We start from the raw sequence: 21,390 nt of genomic DNA, 5'->3' as shown, positions 1-21,390 counted from the left end.
TTTATTCGTCATGTGTTGCGTTGTATTTTTGATGCGTGGTCTCAACATTCAAAATTTGTATGAGCCATAAAATTCCTTATTTGATTAAAAAATACATAAAAACGTTATTAAACGTAACCTAAACCTACATAATTTACATCGATTGTATATGTCTGTACTGCACGATTGTTGAACCAGGCGGAGGATGATCTGGAAAAATACAAAAAATAGACTCTGTAAAATTCCGACTTACCATGAACGGATTGCCAAAGTGCCCAAAGTGGTTCACCGCACCACCGTGATGGACACCGTACGGCGGCACAACGCCGGCCTGGATGTGCCCGTATCCGTTGTTGTTGTTGATACTTCCGGTGCTGCCGTTACTGCTCGGATGGTGGTGGAAGGCGTTGGTGAAACCGTTGACACCGTTCCCGTTGAGCAGATTCGCCGCAGCCGCCGCCGGGTGGACAAACCCGTTCTGGTAGGGCGACGACGAGGACGCGTAGAAACCGTTGGTGGCCGTCGGTGGCGTCGATCCCGGAATGGCCCAGCTCAGCGTTTGCTGCTGCTGAGGCTGTTGTTGGAACGGATTTGCTGTTTTGAACGGATTCGCTGTGGACACTGGGAGAATACAAATATTAGTCTTTTTGAACTGCTTTGAAACACTTCAATAACCCACCTTGGTGGACATCGTTGGTGTGGTTTCCATTCATCAGTCCATTGCTGAGCCCGTTCGTGCTGGCACTACTGCTGATCACGTTGTTGTTGTTTGTTTCACTTTCGAACTTGATCTCCCGGAACTGATCGTCCAGATCTTTGAGGGCGGCATATCTATCTACGGACGGAGTCGCTGAACTGAGCGCGGATGAAGACCTCGAGCTGGCAGATATGGGAAGACCTGAAAGATAAGAAAAAGAAAAGTTTCTGTTAGCTTTGATGAAATTCCTAAACAGTGTCGAATTTAAAATTCCTGCAAGTAATCGAAGAATTCTATTCAAAGTTAAAAGAGTAAACATTAGCATTCCGGTTCCTCTAAAGCGCGCGCGTCGTTAGCAGAGCTCTACTTCTTATAACATCGACTATTTTCAACAGTAACAATTTACTGACCTGTTGTACATAATTTTTTAAAAATTAATTTTGATTTACACATTTTATCGACAAAGCATAAAAATCTCGCCCAATGAGTGGCTTCTCAACGATTTTTAGGTTTTCCTTTTTTATAGATTCAGAAATGTATAGCTGTTTGAACATTTCTGCTCAAACTTTAAACCCATTTCAACAAATCATCTTTGCAGCAAACTGTGGCCGCTTCAACGTTTGTGATGTTGCAATCCATTGTAATGCAACAGTAACAGCAACCACAATTTGACGTTGTTTTAAAAGTTAAAATTATTTCTGATGACAAAAACTTTAAACAATATTTGAATTAGTCTCAAGGGTTAACCATCGCAACTGGTCAAACCTAAAAAATCAAACATCATTGCATCATGTGCTACCTTTCCAAATCTTTTTTCGAAAATTAAATAAGTTTCAGGGGACAAAAAGACATCTTTTGTGCCACAGAGCAGCACGTGCATAAAAAATCAAATAACTTCACTTCAACTCTTTTTGAAATGTTATTCCTGGTTTAAAAAGTTTCAAACTATTTTTTCCGAATGATCAGAAAATTTCACGAATGTTTATTGTACAATTGCTTTCTTAGATATTGGCATTTGAAAATTGAGCCAATCTAATAATCATCATTCAGCCATTCCACGTCAAACAAGCAGGATTCAAATAAATAAATGATTATAGTATGATTATATTAATAGCAAAAATCGACGTAAAAAGCAATTCTTGGGGCCACCCTATTTCAGCTAATTTCATGAAAATTTTCACAAAAATACGTATTTTTCCTGTATTTTGAAAATGCAATGTTTCTCGAAAAAAAAAATAATCAAAATCATTGTTATTGCAATATAGGTATCAAATGATTGGAATTTTTTCATACATTTCGAATATAATAACAATTTTTTTTGAAAAATACTCAAAATTTTCACAAAACTACGTATTTTCGAAAAACTACTCAAAATTTAAGTTTTTTACAATATGGGTATCAAACGATCTGATATTTTTCGTTCATTTCGAAAGTTATTAAAAAATAAAATACTCCATTTTTTTTACAAAACTAGGTATTTTCGAAAAACTATTCAACATTTTAGTTTTTCACAATATGGGTATCAAATTATCGGGATTTTTTTGTTCATACATTTCGAATGTAATAATCTTTTTTGAAAGATCTCCAAATTTTCTCAAAACTTGAATTTTGAATATTTTTTTCGAAAGTACGTAGTTTTGTGAAAATTTTGAGTATTATCAAAAAAAATTGTTATTACATTCGAAATGTATGAAAAATCCTGATCGTTTGATACCCATATTGTAAAAACTGAAATTTGAAGTGTTTTTTTTTCAAAAATACGTAGTTTTGTGAAAATTTTAATCATTTAAAAAAAAAAAGATTTAACATTCGCAATGTATGAAAAAACTGATCATTTGATACCCATATTGCGATAACAATATATTTTTGGTTTCTTTAGAGAAAAAAATGCATTTTCAAAAAAAAGTATTTTTGAGAAAATTTGCATGAAATTATAATTTTAATGGATAGTTGACATCATCCCGATTCCAAAACACTATAATTTTTCGATGTTTGCATGATTTTTCATAAGATTATAGTCAATGTCTCCCATATAGCCAAAATCCCATAAGCTCTGTGCCTTGGTTATGCACGCCTCGGTTTTGAATCCCCCATATGCGGTGCTAAACCGAGGCATATCTGTATAAAAATTTAGGAGCAATTGGTTAAGCCCCACATTTCTCGCAAAACGATTGAATTTAGTATGGGAGTTGCATCGATAAATCTCATTATTTGTGCTTAGATTTGGCTGATGCATGTCTGCTTCTAAGCAATTTGCACACCGTAAAAAATACTTTGTCATTAAATTCTACCGTCCTAAACAACTCCCCAAAGTTTGGGATCAATTGGTCAAGTCCTCACTTTGTGCAAAGCGGTTCAATTTAGTATTGGAATTAGTATGGGGAAAACCTTTTTTTTTAATTTTAATATTAAAAAAAAATCAGGTTTCACGTTATATCAAAACCAGATTCATACACGTGTTTTTGCTCGAAAGACTCGTTTTAGACGAGTTTTGAGGACGCTTTATCTTCTTTCTGGAGCAAGTTATCACCATACTCTCTTCGGGAAAGTTGTAGAGCACATTCTAGAGTATCCGAATATGAGTCCGGTTTTGATATAGCGTGAAACGTGGATTTTTTAAATATTAAAATTCAAAAAATGATTTTTCCCATACAAATTTATATGGAAAATTCAATCGCTTTGCGCCTTTTGCGCAAAGTGAGGACTGAACCAATCGCTCTCAAACTTTGGGGAGTTGTCTAGGACCCCAAAATGAGCTGAAAAATGCTGTGCTGGAAAATCGATTTTGTTATTACACCCTAACGAACCATTTGAAGAATTGGTAGCAAAACATACTGCAACTACACACTTTCAACTACAATTACTGAAAATATCTCCGTGTCTATCGATCTTTATTTTAAGATATCTCAATTTGAATTTGTCTGTTTTTAATCAATTTATTTATCATTTTTATGCGGAATCTTATTGAAAACGTGGTAATAATCCGTAAATTGAAGGGTGAATTAATCGATTTTTATGGAAAATACCCAAGTAACCACAAGCACTAAATTGAAGTATTAATTCAGTACTAAATCACACAGCTAAAAAAGTAGTAATCCTGCTGCGTGTAAAAGGCCTGGGTGTAAAATAAATATTGCATTATTTTATGTAATTTTATGTGATTTTACTCCCTGAAATATGTAGCCCATCAGTATGGGAAACCTACTTGACCGAAATTTCAAGCTGATATATGCGTTTATCCTTACAGTTTTTCATTGGTCTGATGGCCGAGTGGGCTAAGGCGCCAGTCCTTACTGTTGGTGCTGGGTTTGAATCCCGTCGGTTGCAACTTTTTTTTGTGTTGTCAAAAATTGTACATGCAGTGTGTAATATTAAGTGTTAATTTTGACGAAGGTGATGTGCATGCTTTTGCATGCGATTTTACCATCGGATTTTTAGCTGTGCAGCACTGGAATGTTTTGAAGTAGTAAATAAGCTTTGCGAATGCTTCAAAGTACCAAAACTTTGCAGCATTACAACTGGTATTAAATCACCATTTACGACCTTGAAAATGTGCTTCAAAGCATTTGATGTTTATCAACAAAGTAACCCATCGATACGGGAAACATTTCAACCAGGCACGCTCTTATTGACTTTAATCCTTCTCCCGTCATACCGTTCCAATAAGCTTGCGGGCTAAGGCGCAGTTTCTCAAGTGTGCATCAGTTTTATTTTTGCATGGACTGGGTTCAATTCCCGCTGATTGAAGTGTTTTTTTGTTTGTTTGTTTTTTTTTTTTTTTTTCGTGGGAAACTGCAGCTTGTAATGAAGCCAAATTTTTCAAAACATATTCCCATAGCACAAAGGACATTATCAAAAGTTCTCTGATAAATTGAATGACTTTTCTCACAAGCAAAAAGCTGCTTTCCGGAAGTATGATACACTTTGTGAAATTTTGCCAACCGTGGACCTAGCACTCCTCGGAAAAGCAGTTCCCGTTAGCCGTTAGCCAGTGCTTGTCCCTTTTAACCCGTAATTAATTGTACTGCACTTGACTGGATGGCCGCAATTTGGTGAGTGATAATCGATAATTTCCGTCCAACGAAATGACAACGGAAACTCGAAACAGCAGAAAGAAAGTCTTAATTAATGTTCGATGCATCAACCACATCGATTAAAACTGTGTTTCTCAACCTTTTGCGATCCATTTCCCCCTTGACTGGTTGGCAAGAACTTCATTCCCCCCCTCCCATTATTTTTATTTTAAAATTTTCTTAGCAAATTAAAGTGTAAATTACGCAATAAACTATAGTAGGTATTTGAAAACTTTTTATTTTAATTTTAAAATAACTAACAGACAACGCAGGTTTGATTTTGATTAATTGCTTGTTTATTTGATTTTTTTTTCTTGAACAAGAAAAGCCACTATTCTAGGATTTCTTTTCGCTTAAATTACAATAAAAAAATACAATTATAAAATATGTACAAATATTAAATAAAATTAATAATTATCTGCGGCAAAAGACAAAAGATGTGAAGAATTCAAACAATCTAAAATAATATTTGAAAAAAGTTGTTCTTGTTAAAATGTGTACAAAAATCTCACAGAAACCAACAAAAAAAAAATCGGTCACAAATTGGTCACAAACAAATCTGCTTGTGTCTAAAAAAATACAAATGCCTGAGAAATATTTAAAAAATCATTTCATTTTTTCAACATTAATAATTATTTTTTGGGAAAAAAAACAAATATTTTTATTACTAATCAAAGGAACTGAAAGTTGCAAAGAATGTGTCACATAATGATTTAAGACATTGAATTTCTATTGAACCCTCATTCCCCCCTAGAATGGCCAAATTCCCCCCGGGGGGGGGGGGGAATTCCTCACCGGTTGAGAAACACTGGATTAAAACTTTCAAAACAAACACCCATTTCAGAATACATCAGTTGGCTTGCGCGCATCCTGGAGATCGACGAGGAAAATGCAAGAATAACATCAAAGTATCACACTCACACATGAAATGGAACAGGAAAAAAAAAAACAAAGGAGGCCCACCACCAAGTGTGAGTGGAGCAGCTGTTCTTTTTTTCCCCCAGCCTTGATGTCGATAAAGCAGTTTGTTTTTGTTCGAGCTTTCGGCGAAGCATTAAACCGGCATCACTGTGCGCCACTTGAAATATTTCTCAAGGGAAAAGTGCTGATTAAATGTTTTGAAGCATTATTTGCTGGTTTTAAATGCCAATATAATGCTGATTTAATGCTGCTATTTAGTGCTTCGCGGTTACTTGGGTACATTTTTTATGCTTGAAATTATGACACACATTCTAAAATTATGAATAAAAACATGTTTAGCCCAAAAATAATTTGAGTAAAAATTTTAAATAATTGTTCGTATTTAAAATTCAGGATGGGGGAATAATATTTGGTCACTTTAGAAAGGTTGCCATATTTTTTCATATTTCCATAAAAATCGATCAATTTACCGATTTTCAACTCGTATTCAATATGATTTCGATTAACATTTATAAATAAACAAGCTTAACCCGACAAACTTCGTCTTGACGTATAGCTTGTTTGCTTATTCAGCCTTCTGTGATGAAAATTTGAGTTTACGTAATTTTTCATACAATCAGCAGATGCTCCGGAATCGATCCCAGAGTGGCCAAAGTGGTAATTTTTTACCGTATAAACCTTCCTTGGGCTTACACGAACCTATCGCAACAAAAAGCGCCTCGATCCGACGTTCCGTGTTGAACTGATTCGCGTTCGAACAAAACCATCGAAATTTTTTATATACAGTGCTTGTTCGGTAACTGGGCTGAGAACGTAGCCCAGTTACCGAATGCAGCTCGCTAACTGGGCTGAACAAAAAATTACGAGGCGACCACCGATGCATAATATTTTTTTGATGAAGCAAAAAAAAACAAAGGTTGCTCAAATTTGTTTACCATGTTGACTTGAAATTTGTTAAATGCTTGAAAAAAGTAGATTTTTGTTATTGAATTTGATTTTTACGTCTACCAACCCCTTGGTCATTTCGTTTTTTTGGTTTTTTGACGTTTGTATGCTTTTTAACTGGGCTACGGCCCAGTTATCGAGCGCCCATTTAAAAAGCAGTCCAGTTAAACAACGCCCAGTTACCGAACAACTACTGTATATAGATTGATTAAAACAGACAAATTTAAATTGAGATTTCTAAAAATAGACATCGATAGACATGGAGATATTTACAGTAAATGTAGTTGAAAGTGTGTACTTTCAGGTGCATTTGAAAATATAGCAACTTGAAAATAGGCTCAAAATCACTCAAAAATTTTTATAACTCCTCAATAAAGGCTCAAAATATTTTGCTGTTTTCGGCAAAGATGTGTAGTTTTTTTTTCATAAACAACTCTTTAGAACATAGTAGGCCGCTAAAATGCTAACATTTTGAGTTATCACCAAAAAAGCGCTTTTTTGGACACTTTTTGCAAAAATGGCGTATTACTCGAGTAGATTAAAAGCTACAAGTTTGGCGACTTCGACAAACTTCCATGAAATTTTCTCCTCTACAACTTTGCCGAAGACACCAATGCCCTACAACGTCATCAAACAAAGTTAGTTTTTGGTTGACACCCTGGAAGGTTGTCACCCTGTATGTCAATAACTTCAAAAGGTAGCCCTTATCAAGTACAACAACTCTTCCGAAGACACCATATGGCTAGGACGTCAAATAAAGGAGTTAAAAATGTATTCCACTTAATTTTGACATTCCGAACACTGTGGAAGCAGCTAAATCAACAAACAAAGATAAGCACGATACTAAAAAAGTGGGATCAGGAACTCTTCTCCTTTCAACAAAACAAAAAATAAGCATGCAGATAAACCAAGCAAAGATTAATTAAAAATGCACAAATCGAGCGAACAAACCGAAGACAGACTAAAAAGGCAACGATCAACAGAGACAAGAAAAAACCAACAACTTTGGCTTGATGAGTTCATCTCTTCGTCACTTACTCCATCGGTTCTGATTTGTGCAATTGTGCTGTTTTTGCTGTTGCTGCTGCTGCTGTTGATACTGCTGTTGGTCATGTGGTGCCCACTGCGGCCAGCCCAGATTCCACTGACCGTTGGCCGAGGTGACAAAGTTTAGACTACTACTTCCACTGCTTGCTACCGCCTGCTGCTGCTGATGCTGAGGGCAGTTCTGGAAGTAGCTGTAACCGTTACCGTTCGAGGGTGGCCGCTGTGGCTGGGGACCAAAGACACCCCCGCCACTAAACGCCACAAACTGGGGACTCCCAAAGGTGGGCGCATCTCCCCCTAGGGCGGCTGCACCTCCGCCCACCGCTGGACCATTGTTATTGTTCAACAGACTGTAATTGTTGATGAATAGGTCGTTATTTAAGCTGTTGACGCTGGTCGTGCTGCTGCTGCTGGCCGTCGTACTGTTGCCGCTGTCGATGCTCAAGTTGAGCGATCCACTCGAGTGTTGTTCTACTTTTCGTGCAATTTCGTAAGATTAAGGTTTCAGCGAAGAGGAGGCAGGTATTGTTTTTCATCAACCGGGACGGATTGTGGAAGAGACCGGCAAGGGTTGAGACAGACAGATAGAGGGTGAGAGAGAGAAAGAGGAGAAATCAGAGAAAAAGTTACGGGGATAATTATAATGCCATCAGGTGAAAACCGTGAAAAGATCTTTGTTGAATGGCGATCGAGTTGAACTAAACTGAGCAATTCTAAAACAGTAGCGAACATAAAAAATGGGATGACTGATTGATTCTTGTTTGAAAATGTCTTTTATTTAATTTGAGCTGTGTCAGTTAAATTATGTTTATGATGAGCTTGACTTAATCAATCACGCCCCAAATGACTGCTCGAAAATCGCTTTCTAATCCAAATAATCCAAAATGATTTAATAATACACCGCAGAAAGACTTTGCGCTCGTTGAATAATTAAATTACCGACAAGTCGAAAGCCAAACACATACCACGGAATGATTTGAAGTGAACATTCAACCACCCACGCAGTCACAGTTTGCGATCGGCAAACTTATGACGGCATTAGCAGAATAAGCCGGGACCGTAACCGGTGCACCTGCGCCAGAGATTCCTCCCTCCCGCAAGAAGGTATAATAATCCTCGGAACATTTCACCACGGCATCGGCGTTGGGACTGGGACACTCCATTATACCTGCAGAAGTGCAGATGCACACCGGGTGGCGGTTCGGTTGGCGGAAATAAATGAAGCGCTCGGGAGCTTATAATTAAACGATAAATCCAGTGACTGAAGTGTCCCACGACGACGATGGTGGAGAAATGTTTGCCCGCCCCCTTCCTGGTCTAAAATTGTTCCTTCGTTCATTTGTATGTCTCCCCCCGGAGACGAATGTGGGTGTAGAATAGTTTTGGATAGGTACTTGTAGACGCGCGATTTGCGGAGCACAGGGTGACTGGTCTCCGCCAATTACACAACTCTACATTTTGAAAATCAACATCAATAATGACTGATTTTTCGACTTAGACTGTTAGAGTTGGCCTCCCTGGAGCTTCCCGATTTCATACAACAAAATTAAATTTTAGTTATTTAAATTTTCTGTTCAAATGCTAAAGGTTTCTTTCTGATTACCAAGCGCTTCCATGGATTCATTGTAAGCTATTGTAGGAAACCTAGCGCCTCCATTGGAAATCTTTTACAAAATTTGTGTTTGTACTACCAAATGTAACCATTTAAGTAGTTTCTTATGTTGTTTTTTGTTAAACTAAAATGTATTTGTTATGTTCTACGTGACCCCAAAGGATGCTTAGAACATACAAAGACTGCCTGGAGTTATAGCCTAAGTGTCTACAGCCGTTAAAACAAGAGGTTTGTGGATTTTGACCCCAAACCATAACCACATAGCTTCATTCAGCATGGTAAGCTACTTTGCTGATGCAATGGAGTTTCCTAGGACAGTGGTCCTCAGCCAGTTAAACCTCGAGGGCCATTTTGGAAATTTGCCATAGCATCGCATGTAAAACCCAAATAAAAATGATTAAAATTTGTGAAATCTAAATATGAAACCTAAACTGTCGTTCCACGAATAATTGTCCCATGTAAAAAAAAGTGCAACTGAGAAAAACGCGATTGAAATTTTTCGACCGCTTTTTGTGTGTTTCTACGCATAATTGTCCCGTGGGTCCCTATTCACCCCATATGTCCCTAATCATCCCAGTTAGGCGTCTATCACTCTTATTTGTAATCCTCTTGCTATACAATAGGTTAACAAGACACAATACTTCGTCAAACTGATAATTTCGTGAAAGTAAATACTTTCTGGAACAATTATGCGTAGAAGTACAACGATGGGACAAACAGGCTTGGTGTTGTTTTCAATGAATTTCCAAACAAAGTATTAGATTTTATGTGTTTTTAGAAAAGTAAACGTCAAACTAACCCTAGAAATGACTAAAAGTCAGAATCTACCAAAAATGACATGGGACAATTTTGCGTAGAATGGCAATTTATGTTTTCCAAATTTAAAATTTTAACAAAACATGCTTCCGCACCAATCTCTTCAAATAAAATTTAAAGCACAAAAAAATCATCAAATTCGATACTTTTATTCTTTTAGCAGTAACTTCACCAAATTTTACGATTTTTTGAAAGCAATCTCTTTTTTAGTTTTACAAATATGTTTTGATTAAATCAATTTATAGTAATAAAAATTTAGTTTGTAAAAACCGTGTTTCATGTTATTTTTTTTCAACACAAGCTTTTTCAACAGTTTTATATTTACTAGTTATCTAAAAAGTGAGAAATACAAATCGGTAATTTTTTAAATTATGATTGCTTTTAAGGGTGCACAGCAACGAAGAAAGTTGTTGTCTTCTTATTCCAACATTGTCAAACTTACGGACCATTCCTGCAACAACGGGATTGTAAAATTAGTCAAACTTTGTTGTAAATTACTTTGTGGACAGTACTTTAGGAGATGAATAAAAAATATTTCGATAGTACCCGTAATTTTAAAGGTACTAAAATATCTGTAGCAAACATCTGGGTGCAAAAGTTCTGGTTGATACGCAACCGTTAAGAAATTACAAGAAATGCCTTGTTGTTTTTGCGATTTTCTCGATACTCATGCGATTACATTTAAAATTAAACATCATAAAAATGAAATACTATCGGGATTTCAATTAAAATTTGTAATTAGAGCTATTAGCTTTAAGCATCGTTTGATTGAACTTTCCCTTGACCTATGATGTTAAAATTTCGCCCAGATTTGATAATAAAATCACTTGAAAAATGAACTTCTCAATAAGACCTCTTAGACTTCACGTATACATATCTAGAGTTTTTGTTTTTTTTTTTTTTTTTGAAAAGGTCAAATAAACCAAATTTCCAGTTTTTGCTTTTTGGGTGTTTTTCAAACCATTTTTCAAAAAAAAACTCCGGATATTGACTCTGAATCGAATTCTAAGCAAATGTCTGTGCGTGTTGTGGGATGTTTATCAAAAAATTGTCACTCGGTTATCTCGGCACTGGCTGAACCAGTTTTGTCCGTTTTGGTCTCATTCGATTCGTCTTGGAGTCCCATAAGTCACCATTGAAAATTAAAAAGTTTAGTAAAATACTTGAAAAGTTATGCTAATAAACGATATTGACAAAAGTCCGCAAGATTGTAAAAAGGGTGTTTTTTTGTGTAATCAAAAGACCTTTTCAATGAGTACAAATGATTGGAAATCTGACAACCCTTTTAAGAGTTTGTTAATGAGAGGAAGGCACCAACCATATTTTTTTAGTTTATGATGGGAAAATGATTCTTATGACCATACGAAAATTATAGGCTAGTTTTGAAAATTTTGATATTTGGGTCATATATGACTTATCAGGCCTGAAAGGGTTAAGGTAAATTAAGTAACGTTTTTTTATGAAATTTTATATATTTCTATAAATTTGTTTTTGAAAGATACATAAGGAATCCTGAGTGAGCCGGGTCTCATAATAATTTCAAACCAGCCCGCGGGCCGCACAGAAGACCTTAATAAGTCGCAAGGCATATTAAAAAATACCAATTTTGGGGTATTGAGTTTTTGTTAAAAAAAAATGTAATGAAAAATCGGCAAAATATTGTTTACCGTATACAGTCATCCCACATATTCGGAACACCCACAAATTCGGAACACTTTTGTGATAATTTGTCACTAGTATGCCAAATGCATCGTTTCTGTCGACCCTACTATTTTTAGGACCTTTATTTGGACATTCTCTTGCTATTTCACTAGTAAAAGTAGAACTTTTAAAACAAAAAACTGCATCTCAAGACAATTTCATTCAGATCAACAAAACACTGCCTCCAAATTGCCTGTTCCATAGTTGTGGGATGTTATTGTGCCTCCCACAATTGTGGAATTTAACTGATATTTTTACAAAAAATGTTATCAGACCATTTATAAAACATAACTAAGCTTGAGTTTAGTTGGTTTCAGTGCGTGAAGTCATTATTTTGTAAAACTTATGTACTCATGGAGAGAACCAAAGAAAAAGGTGTTCCAAATTTGTGGATTTCAAGGGATTTCCTTCAAAAAATTGATATAAAAGTAAAAACTTGCAATTTTTCGATACAACATTCGAAAGATCGCAAGAAAAGCTTTCAAATGAAGGTTTAAGCGAATCATTAAGTTCAATTATCGATTTTCCATGATTTTTTGAACATTGGCCGTTCTGTAAACTGTTCCGAATATGAGGGATGACTGTACCTCTTTTTCTGAATAGTCCTTTTCAATTGGGGGATGGCGTCACTATTTTTAGACCACGTTTTCTCCATCGAAACCGACTTTATCGAGTTCATTTTGCTGGGCGAGATAGGACGCCGTCTTAGCACTTTTCCACTTTTGCACTAAAAAAAACAGACGGCAGCACGATGTAACGCCATGTCCCTATACCTACAACTTTGCGGATTGATTTTTCAAAAGTTACAGATTTTTACGTACCAATTTATATGGATAGCTGTTAAAATTGTATGGAGACTTATATGCTCTGATTTAATTAGTTTTTTGTTTATGTTCTAAGTTCAGTTCCTAATTTCGAATGCGAGGAGGACCGACCGGGATTTGACCCTTGAACCTTCTGTTTGTAAGATAGAAAGATAGACACAACCATTTGCCACGGAACCGATAACATTTGTATTTTTTGTATATCGATGCCGGTGTACTCTCTTGTAGTGTATTACGAAATTACCGAATTACCTAATTACCGAATCGATGCCGGTGTACTCTCTTGTACTCTGCTTGCTGGGATTTCTATCTAGATAATACAAGAGAACACACGGGCATCGATATCTCAAAATAAGATTTTTTTTTCTTTTTTTTGTGTTAAAAAAAGAAAGTTAAAAATGGGAAAATTTTATCGAGAGTTGTGTATCGTCAGCAAAAAATTGGCCCATATATATTTATAATCATTTGTATGGTATAATCTCACCCCCGGCCCACTTTCACCATCTGCTGACGATCAGTACGAATAATACCTAGATAGTTTTGCTTTAAATTTTTTATTATTTTTTATACAGATCAAATCTGTTAAAATTGTGTTAAAATTCGCAAATAATTCAAAGTTACTTCATACATCAACAATGTACCGTCGTTAAAGTGCCCACCCTGTCACTGCACCAGCACTGACGTAGGTAAAAGCGTGTTTTTCAATTCAGATTTATGTGTGGGTTTTCTAACAAATGGAAATGATTTCTAGCATTGTACTAGATAGATGAATCGCTCTCGCTGCAATGATGATGATGACAATGCGCGCGCGATCAAAGCAAAAAATCAAGAATCGTAAAAGAAGCAACTGAGCAATTCTCTACGAAATCGGTCTTTTTTCTTCAATTTTAATTTTTGTATTTTTTAATCCGACTGAAACTTTTTTGGTGCCTTCGGTATGCCCAAAGAAGCCATTTTGCATCATTAGTTTGTCCATATAATTTTCCATACAAATTTGGCAGCTGTCCATACAAAAATGATGTATGAAAATTCAAAAATCTGTATCTTTTGAAGGAATTTTTTGATCGATTTGGTGTCTTCGGCAAAGTTGTAGGTATGGATACGGACTATACTGGAAAAAAATAATACACGGTAAAAAAAATTTGGTGATTTTTTTATTTAACTTTTTATCACTAAAACTTGATTTACAAAAAAACACTATTTTTAATTTTTTTATTTTTTTGATATGTTTTAGAGGACATAAAATGCCAACTTTTCAGAAATTTCCAGGTTGTGCAAAAAATCATTGACCGAGTTATGAATTTTTTAATCAATACTGATTTTTTCAAAAAATCGAAATTTTGGTCGTAAAATTTTTCAACTTCATTTTTCGATGTAAAATCAAATTTGCAATCAAAAAGTACTTGAAATTTTGATAAAGTGCACCGTTTTGAGTAGTGCGATGCCTGTGTGGACGCTCAGTCTTGTTTTTTCGTGTTATTTTCCGTCTCTTTTGTGTCGCTGTTCGAGTGCATGGGGTGATTGGTCATTATAATTAAATAATGGCATCAGTAGTGCGGTGCCTGTGTGGACGCTCAGTCTTGTTTTTTCGTGTTATTTTCCGTCTCTTTTATGTCGCTGTTCGAGTGCATGGGGTGATTGGTCATTATAATTAAATAATGGCATCAGTAGTGCGGTGCCTGTGTGGACGCTCAGTCCTGTTTTTTCGTGTTATTTTCCGTCTCTTTTGTGTCGCTGTTCGAGTGCATGGGGTGATTGGTCATTAAAATTAAATAATGGCATCAGTAGTGCGGTGCCTGTGTGGACGCTCAGTCTTGTTTTTTCGTGTTATTTTCCGTCTCTTTTATGTCGCTGTTCGAGTGCATGGGGTGATTGGTCATTATAATTAAATAATGGCATCAGTAGTGCGGTGCCTGTGTGGACGCTCAGTCCTGTTTTTTCGTGTTATTTTCCGTCTCTTTTGTGTCGCTGTTCGAGTGCATGGGGTGATTGGTCATTAAAATTAAATAATGGCATCAGTAGTGCGGTGCCTGTGTGGACGCTCAGTCCTGTTTTTTCGTGTTATTTTCCATCTCTTTTGTGTCGCTATTTGTGTACATGGGGTGATTGGATTTCTTCTGATTCGTGTTGTTTTCATCTTTTTTGTGTCGCTGTTTGTGTGCATGGGGTGATTGGTCTTCTTCTTCTTCTTTTTTCTTTATTTTTAGTTCGCGCGTTCGTTGGCCAATGAGTTTATTTTTGTTCTCTTTACATAGTTTTCGATAGAAACGATCCGAATTCTTTTTTTTTCGAGACAAGCAAGTCGTATTGCTGGATTAAGTCCTTTCTATATCATCGATGATCGGAAGGCACGTCGACGAATATGTTTTAAGGCTTATGATATAAAATCATTTTATTGAATAAAGCCCTTCTTACATCACCGTTGATCGGAAGGCACGCCGACGAAGAATTTCTGGAGGATCGCGGTCGAATTAATACTATATTTAAAATTCTAGATAGCTATCTTTCGGATTCGATTGTGAGTAGCGGGGCTTCGCGGTTACTATGCAACGTATTTTTGGAGTCTTTTTATATTTTAAATTTATAAGTCCTTCTTTTATCATCGTTGATAGGAAGGCACGCCGCCGGTTAAGTTCGTTTAAGTTATTGTTTTAATTTCATTACAATCGGTTACGTGGTGTCCTGTTTTCTTTTCGTTTATATTCGTTGATCGTAATAATTTATTCCAACTGGCAGCTTTAGTATTAACTCATCTACTATTTTTGACATTTGCTCGCGTTATCTTAATTGTACCAACAGTAAAAATATACTGATAAGTCCAGCCCATAGCACTACCGCTCGGTTGGCACGCGTTCGATTAAAACAAACTTTTTAAATAATCAATTATTTATCTTTCCGCAGCCGGCTGCCTAAGATTTAAGGGCGTAATATTGAATGTTTGGCCTTTTTGAAATGTTAGTCTTGATTTGAAAATTTTGAAAATATTTTTTTCGAAAAGATCGGAAAATTTCACAAATGTTTCATATATTAACATTGAAAATCGGACCATTAGTTGCTAAGATATTGACGATAGAAAATGGTGGGTTGTTTGAGTGAGACTTAGAAATCATCAATTTTCCTGTTTTTAAACCTTTGCATTGCAATATCTCAGCAACTAAAGGTCGTATCAACAAAGTCCGAATAAGCAAAATATAGAGAATTTTCTCAGCTTTTCAAAAAATATTTTTTTCAAAACTGGGCAAACATGTGCACTAATTTTAAAAAATGAAAAACTGCGACTATTTTCAAAAAAGTCACTTAAATATGGCTATAACTTGAAAACGGTGCACTTTATCAAAATTTCACTAAAGTACTTTTTGATTACAAATTTAATTTTACATCGAAAAATGAAGTTGAAAAATTTTTACGACCAAAATTTCGATTTTTTGAAAAAATCAGTATTGATTAAAAAATTCATAACTCGGTCAATGATTTTTTGCACAACCTGGAAATTTCTGAAAAGTTGGCATTTTATGTCCTCTAAAACATATCAAAAAATAAAAAAAATTAAAAATAGTGTTTTTTTGTAAATCAAGTTTTAGTGACAAAAAGTTAAATAAAAAATCACCAATTTTTTTTTACCGTGTATTATTTTTTTCTAGTGTAGTCCGTATCGATACCTACAACTTTGCCGAAGACACCAAATCGATCAAAAAATTCCTTCAAAAGATACAGATTTTTGAATTTTCATACATCATTTTTGTATGGACAGCTGCCAAATTTGTATGGAAAATTATATGGACAAACTAATGATGCAAAATGGCTTCTTTGGGCATACCGAAGGCACCAAAAAAGTTTCAGTCGGATTAAAAAATACAAAAAAAATCGAATGACCGAAATCCTAGAGAACTGCTCAACTAATTTGCTCATTTCAACTCACCTGCCGCATTGTAGATGGTATTGTGCTCAAAGTCGGCAAAGTTCTCCGTCTCGCCGTTCCGGTGTCCGTTAGGGATGAGCCCGTTCCCGTTTTCGCTGAACCCGTTGCTTAGCCGGCGATGATTGCTGCTGCCGCCATTCTTCAGTCCGTTGGCTGTCGTCGTCGTCGTCGTCGTCGCAGCGTTGACAATGATGTTTGCGTTGCTGAAATCGGCCACAAAGTCCGTATCTGGGGTGAACTTGTTGATGCCGTTGGTGATTGTGCTGGTGAGTAGACCATTCTTCTGGTTTCGCTCAAAGTTGGTTCCGTTCACGGTCGCCGACCCGTTCAACCGCTGGTGATGATTGCTCGAGTGTTTCTGCGGCGTCGGTGGCAAGATTTTTGGCGGGTCACTGCTGAAGAAGTTGCTGTCGTCGGGCGTGAACTGCTGCTGGAACTTGAGATTTGTGCTGGAACCGGTGTGACTTCCGTTGGCCAGCCCGCCGCTGGAGTTTGAGCTGGTTCGGCTGAGCCGGAGTGACGTTGGCGGAGTCAGCGTGATCGTCTTGAGTGGCACTAGATTCTCGGCACCATTTTTACTGCTGCTGCTGTTGTTGCTGGATGTGCTACCGTTGATGTTTGTGCTGCTCCCATTGCCGTTGGTAGCTGAGGCCAGCGTGGACGAGGACGACGATGACGACGAAGCCGCCGTTGTCGCCGAAGTTGTGCCATTTGTTGGGAGGGATTTGAGCGGACTAGCAGGTTCCAGGTAATATCTGAAACAAACAAACACAAACCTAATTAGTACACTTAATGTGCGGAGGGGGCGCCATATGGGCAAAGAGAGGCAGGGACAGGAGAAAGGCCAAACTATAATCGCGCTACATCTCCGCATCTCCGTCGGAACAATAAACAGCACTTTTATTCATCCAATTAAGCCCTAAGCGTTTGTTGTTTCGTACACCAGCAGCAACATTAATGAAATTACCACCTCTCTTGACCAACGTTCGTTTGTTATACAAACACCTCTCATGGTGGTGGTATCAAGCCACAGAGATCGAAAGTTGGCTAGCGCCAAGCTTCATCTTAATTTCTCCCTCGCTTTCAGGGCAGCAAACAGAATCAGGGTGTTGTCCAATTTCCCTCTGTTAATTAGAATAGACCGGCAGCTGGGGGGCCGCATTCTGGTCTGACCATGCAGGACGGACATCAGACATAAATATATGTGGAACCAACGGACGTATTAAGATTTAGTAGCAGCTTGGAATCTAAGACATTTGAATGCAACAAATTTACGTGTTGTTGATATTTTTTGTTAAGTCATTGACACAAATAAATGTTTAAAATAGAGCGATCGAAACGACATCCTGAAATTTTCAATCACTGAAATCATCCTTAAGGTGAACCCGCCCAACGTTCTCAGGGAAAATTGATTATAACTTTTTATCAGTGTAATAAGTTATAAATTTTTATCAGTGTTAAGACGATTGTTTTAGTTTAAAGTTGATTTGGGCAAGAAATGCCTGTTGAGAAAAAAAAACAACAACTATCGGTAAATTTCTTTAAAAAATTCCAAATCCGTATACTATAGTAACTTATAAAGGCTGGTTTTTGGAAGCATCCCTATTAGAATGTAACAAATTGGGTCAATTTAGCGGGCATTTCAGGACATCAGGATTCCCTAGGCGTACTGAGCCCAAATCCCAAATATGAGCTTAATTGGTTGCGACAGGACCTGGAGCTTTGACTTTGATGTTTAAATGGGATTAAACCCGAAAAATCAGTGCGTATCGGTTTTTACCAGTTTTGAGCCCCTTAACGATTTTTGCATTTTTCAAAAACCTCACGAGCTTATAGTTTGTGTTCCAGGGAACAACTTTGCCGAAGAGTGCGAAAAGATTCGTGAAGTATTAAAAAGGTTACAGAAGCCATTTTGTGTCATTTGTTCACCCATTCAAGTCTCCATACAATTTTGGCAGCTGTCCATACAAAAATGGCACGTAATTAATTCAAAAATATGAAATTATTTAAGCAATTTTCTGGTCAATTTTATATCTTCACTGTTAAAAAAAATGGGTAAACGGAAAAATGTTTAATTTTTGGTTCACAAAAACTCAATTTTCAGAAAAAATATGGATTTTTGGAATACGTTTTTTCGACCAAATATTTATAAGTAGAATTGAATTTGCCCTAATATTAATAAGTAGAATCGAAAAGAACTAAACAATTTTTTTTTGATAAAGTGCCCCGTTTTCAAGATACAGCCACCAAAAGTTTGATTTCAGCGAAATGTTTGCAGTTTTTCGAGTTTTAAAAATAGCAACCATTTCTGGAAATATTTTTGTTAAGGTTCAGAAAATTTGCTATAATGTTTTTCAAGAGCCATTGAAGATCGGACCTTTGGTTGCTGGAAGATCGGACTTTTGGTTGCTGGAATAGAGCAGCTTAAAAAAAAGAAACAGGAAAATTGAAGTTTTTATCGACATTGAAAATTTTACCATTAGTTGCTGAGATATTGGCATTAGAATTTTTGTACATTTAGTCGTAAAAGGCGAGATGACATTTTGTCAACATTTTTCAGCTGCTTAAAATTCGGCTTGCGCCTTTTCGAGATATTTCAGTTTTAAATTTGCATCTTTTTTACCTTAAAATGGCTGTTACTTTTGACCCTTAAGTCCAAATAGACATGTCAACAAATAAAAATGTTCGTTTTTTTAGAGCTCTAAAATTGCTCCGAATGTCACTTTTCTCTTAAACTTAACCCTGAATTGCCACGTTCAAAAAACTGATTTTTGAACGTTTGCTCAGATGCAGATTGCAGGATAATTAGGTGACACTTATTAAAATTCATTTCCATTGATTCGAATTCTTTTTTCTAACTGCCCGATTTTGAAAGTTCTAGGGAGAAAAGTGTAGGAAATTTTCTAAGCTTTTTAAAAACATTTATTTGGGATGAGTCTTTACTTTCGAGAAGTATTTTAAAAATGAAAAAAACAAGGGAATTCGAAAATGTATACATACTCGGAACACTCACAAATTCGGAACACTTTTGTGATAATTTGTCAATAGCATGCCAAATGCAGCTTTTCTGTCGGCCCTAATATTTTAAGGACCTCTATTTGGACATTCTCTAGCTATTTCACTAATAAAAGTAGTACTTTTTGAACAAAAAAAACTCATTTCAAGACTATTTTAAAAATAGTCTTTTTCTAACACATAGAAGAGTCGATTTGCCAGATCATAAAGAAGGAATCACCCATAAACTATGTTGACACACGGGGGGCGGGGTCCAGCGATTGTTCACGCACCATACAAAATCGATTTTATTTCTATGGACAATTATCCACGAGGGGGGAGGGGGGTTTATTCACGTGGTTTAGGGATGATCCCGAACTACCTTTTTCTGTATTTGTAACATATTTTAAGATTTTTTTTTCTGTGTTAGTCTGCCTTGCTTCCTCTTGCTCTAACCTTTAAAGTGTTTACGAAAATGAGAAAACCTATTTAAAATGTTCATAGAAACACGATACTAAGGTAATTTATTAGATTAAATATGCACTAAAAACGACAAAACTTTGGGCATGTTTTTGGTGCTATCAATAACAGCTCCACCTTATTTAAGCATAATCAGAAAATGTTAATTTCAAATTTGCACCATATTGTACGATTAAGATGGAATGACTAATATTTTGCCTCTTATTTTTATGGTATACAAAAAAAACAATATTTGCAACGGACTTTTTTTTAAATAGCTTTTACCTTTAACATTGCCAAAAAAGTAAAAACTGAATGCGAAAATTTCGCAAATTGGAATTTATCACTAATTTAAGGATAATTTTTTGCAGCTTCTTAATATGGTGACTAATTAAACCTAGCACCCCTAAACGTGACCACAATACTCAACAACCACATTGGAAATTGTTTCCATCTGAATGGCAAGCTCTGCAATAAAGTTTCTATTTTCATGGTTCTCGCACCATTTGCAGTTGACCGACAGGCAGACGACAGCTTGGTTAAATAATGCACGATGACACTTGGCCTTAAAACTCTATTAAGGTGGTGACATTTTTACGAAGAACCTTTGCCCTTAAGAAGACATGCCCAGAATATTAAAAAAATGCCCCTTACCGTTTCCTCTCGTACTTGTCGATCATGAAATCTCGATGCTCCTGCTTGATGGCCCGCTTGGGGTCCCACAGGCCGAGCCAGGTTCTGCTGCAGGCGTCGTTGCCGTTCTGCCGCACAAAGTCAATCTCTTCCTGTGTGAATGTGGCCATCGAGATCGATTTGACGCGATGTGGGGGTGTGATTCCGCGCCTGAAAATAATAGTGGAGAGAGAGAAAAAAACATGAGACTGAGTTAATTTATTCGATCGGGGAAATTATTCGTCGCGCGAGTCACGAAATTGCTGCCAGTTCCGGCCAGTTCCAGTCACGCACGCACGCATCAAGTTTTTGTGGCCGCGTTTGTTTCGTGTGTTTCTTAATTGGAACGGGTGCGTTTGGTCCAGTCACGATTATTAACTAATTTAGCTGGAATAACAATCGAACGGTGATATACCGTTTGGAGTTATTGTTTCGTCTGGTTTCATATAATTTCCGAAGAAATTTGATAACAAATTTGTTTATATTATAAAATAAAATAGAGCGTTATCACTCATACAATGAGTCATTTGGGGATTCCATATGTTTATTTTAATATTGCAGTAACTTGAACTTCCTACGAAAGTGAGGCTTGCTTAGAATAAAGTAAAGTAAAGTTTAGATGTTCGAAGAAAACCTTCGGGCTCACCTGGATTTCGTTACAACGAAAAGTTCCCAAAAATCGTTTAGAACTTGCGATTTACGATTTACCTTAACATTCCAACGCCCAAGGC

General features: G+C 36.5%; 1 protein-coding gene across 1 annotated transcript in view; it reads right to left on the bottom strand.

The window, feature by feature from the left end:
- The window catches only part of LOC120415693 (arf-GAP domain and FG repeat-containing protein 1), a 132,782-nt gene that overhangs the window by 9,916 nt on the left and 101,476 nt on the right, over positions 1–21,390 (bottom strand). Inside the window, exons 3-7 of the mRNA XM_039577288.2 lie at positions 20,642–20,830; positions 16,535–17,289; positions 7,654–8,133; positions 659–877; positions 233–600 (exon numbers count right to left, since the gene is read on the bottom strand). Of these exons, the coding sequence (XP_039433222.1) occupies positions 233–600; positions 659–877; positions 7,654–8,133; positions 16,535–17,289; positions 20,642–20,830 (2,011 nt within the window). The remainder of the gene's footprint in view (positions 1–232; positions 601–658; positions 878–7,653; positions 8,134–16,534; positions 17,290–20,641; positions 20,831–21,390) is intronic.

This window comes from Culex pipiens, chromosome 2, assembly GCF_016801865.2.
Source record: "Culex pipiens pallens isolate TS chromosome 2, TS_CPP_V2, whole genome shotgun sequence".
Classification (NCBI taxonomy): Eukaryota; Metazoa; Arthropoda; class Insecta; order Diptera; family Culicidae; genus Culex; species Culex pipiens.
Note: the sequence above shows the minus strand (reverse complement) of the source record. Positions and strands in the feature narration are given on the sequence as shown.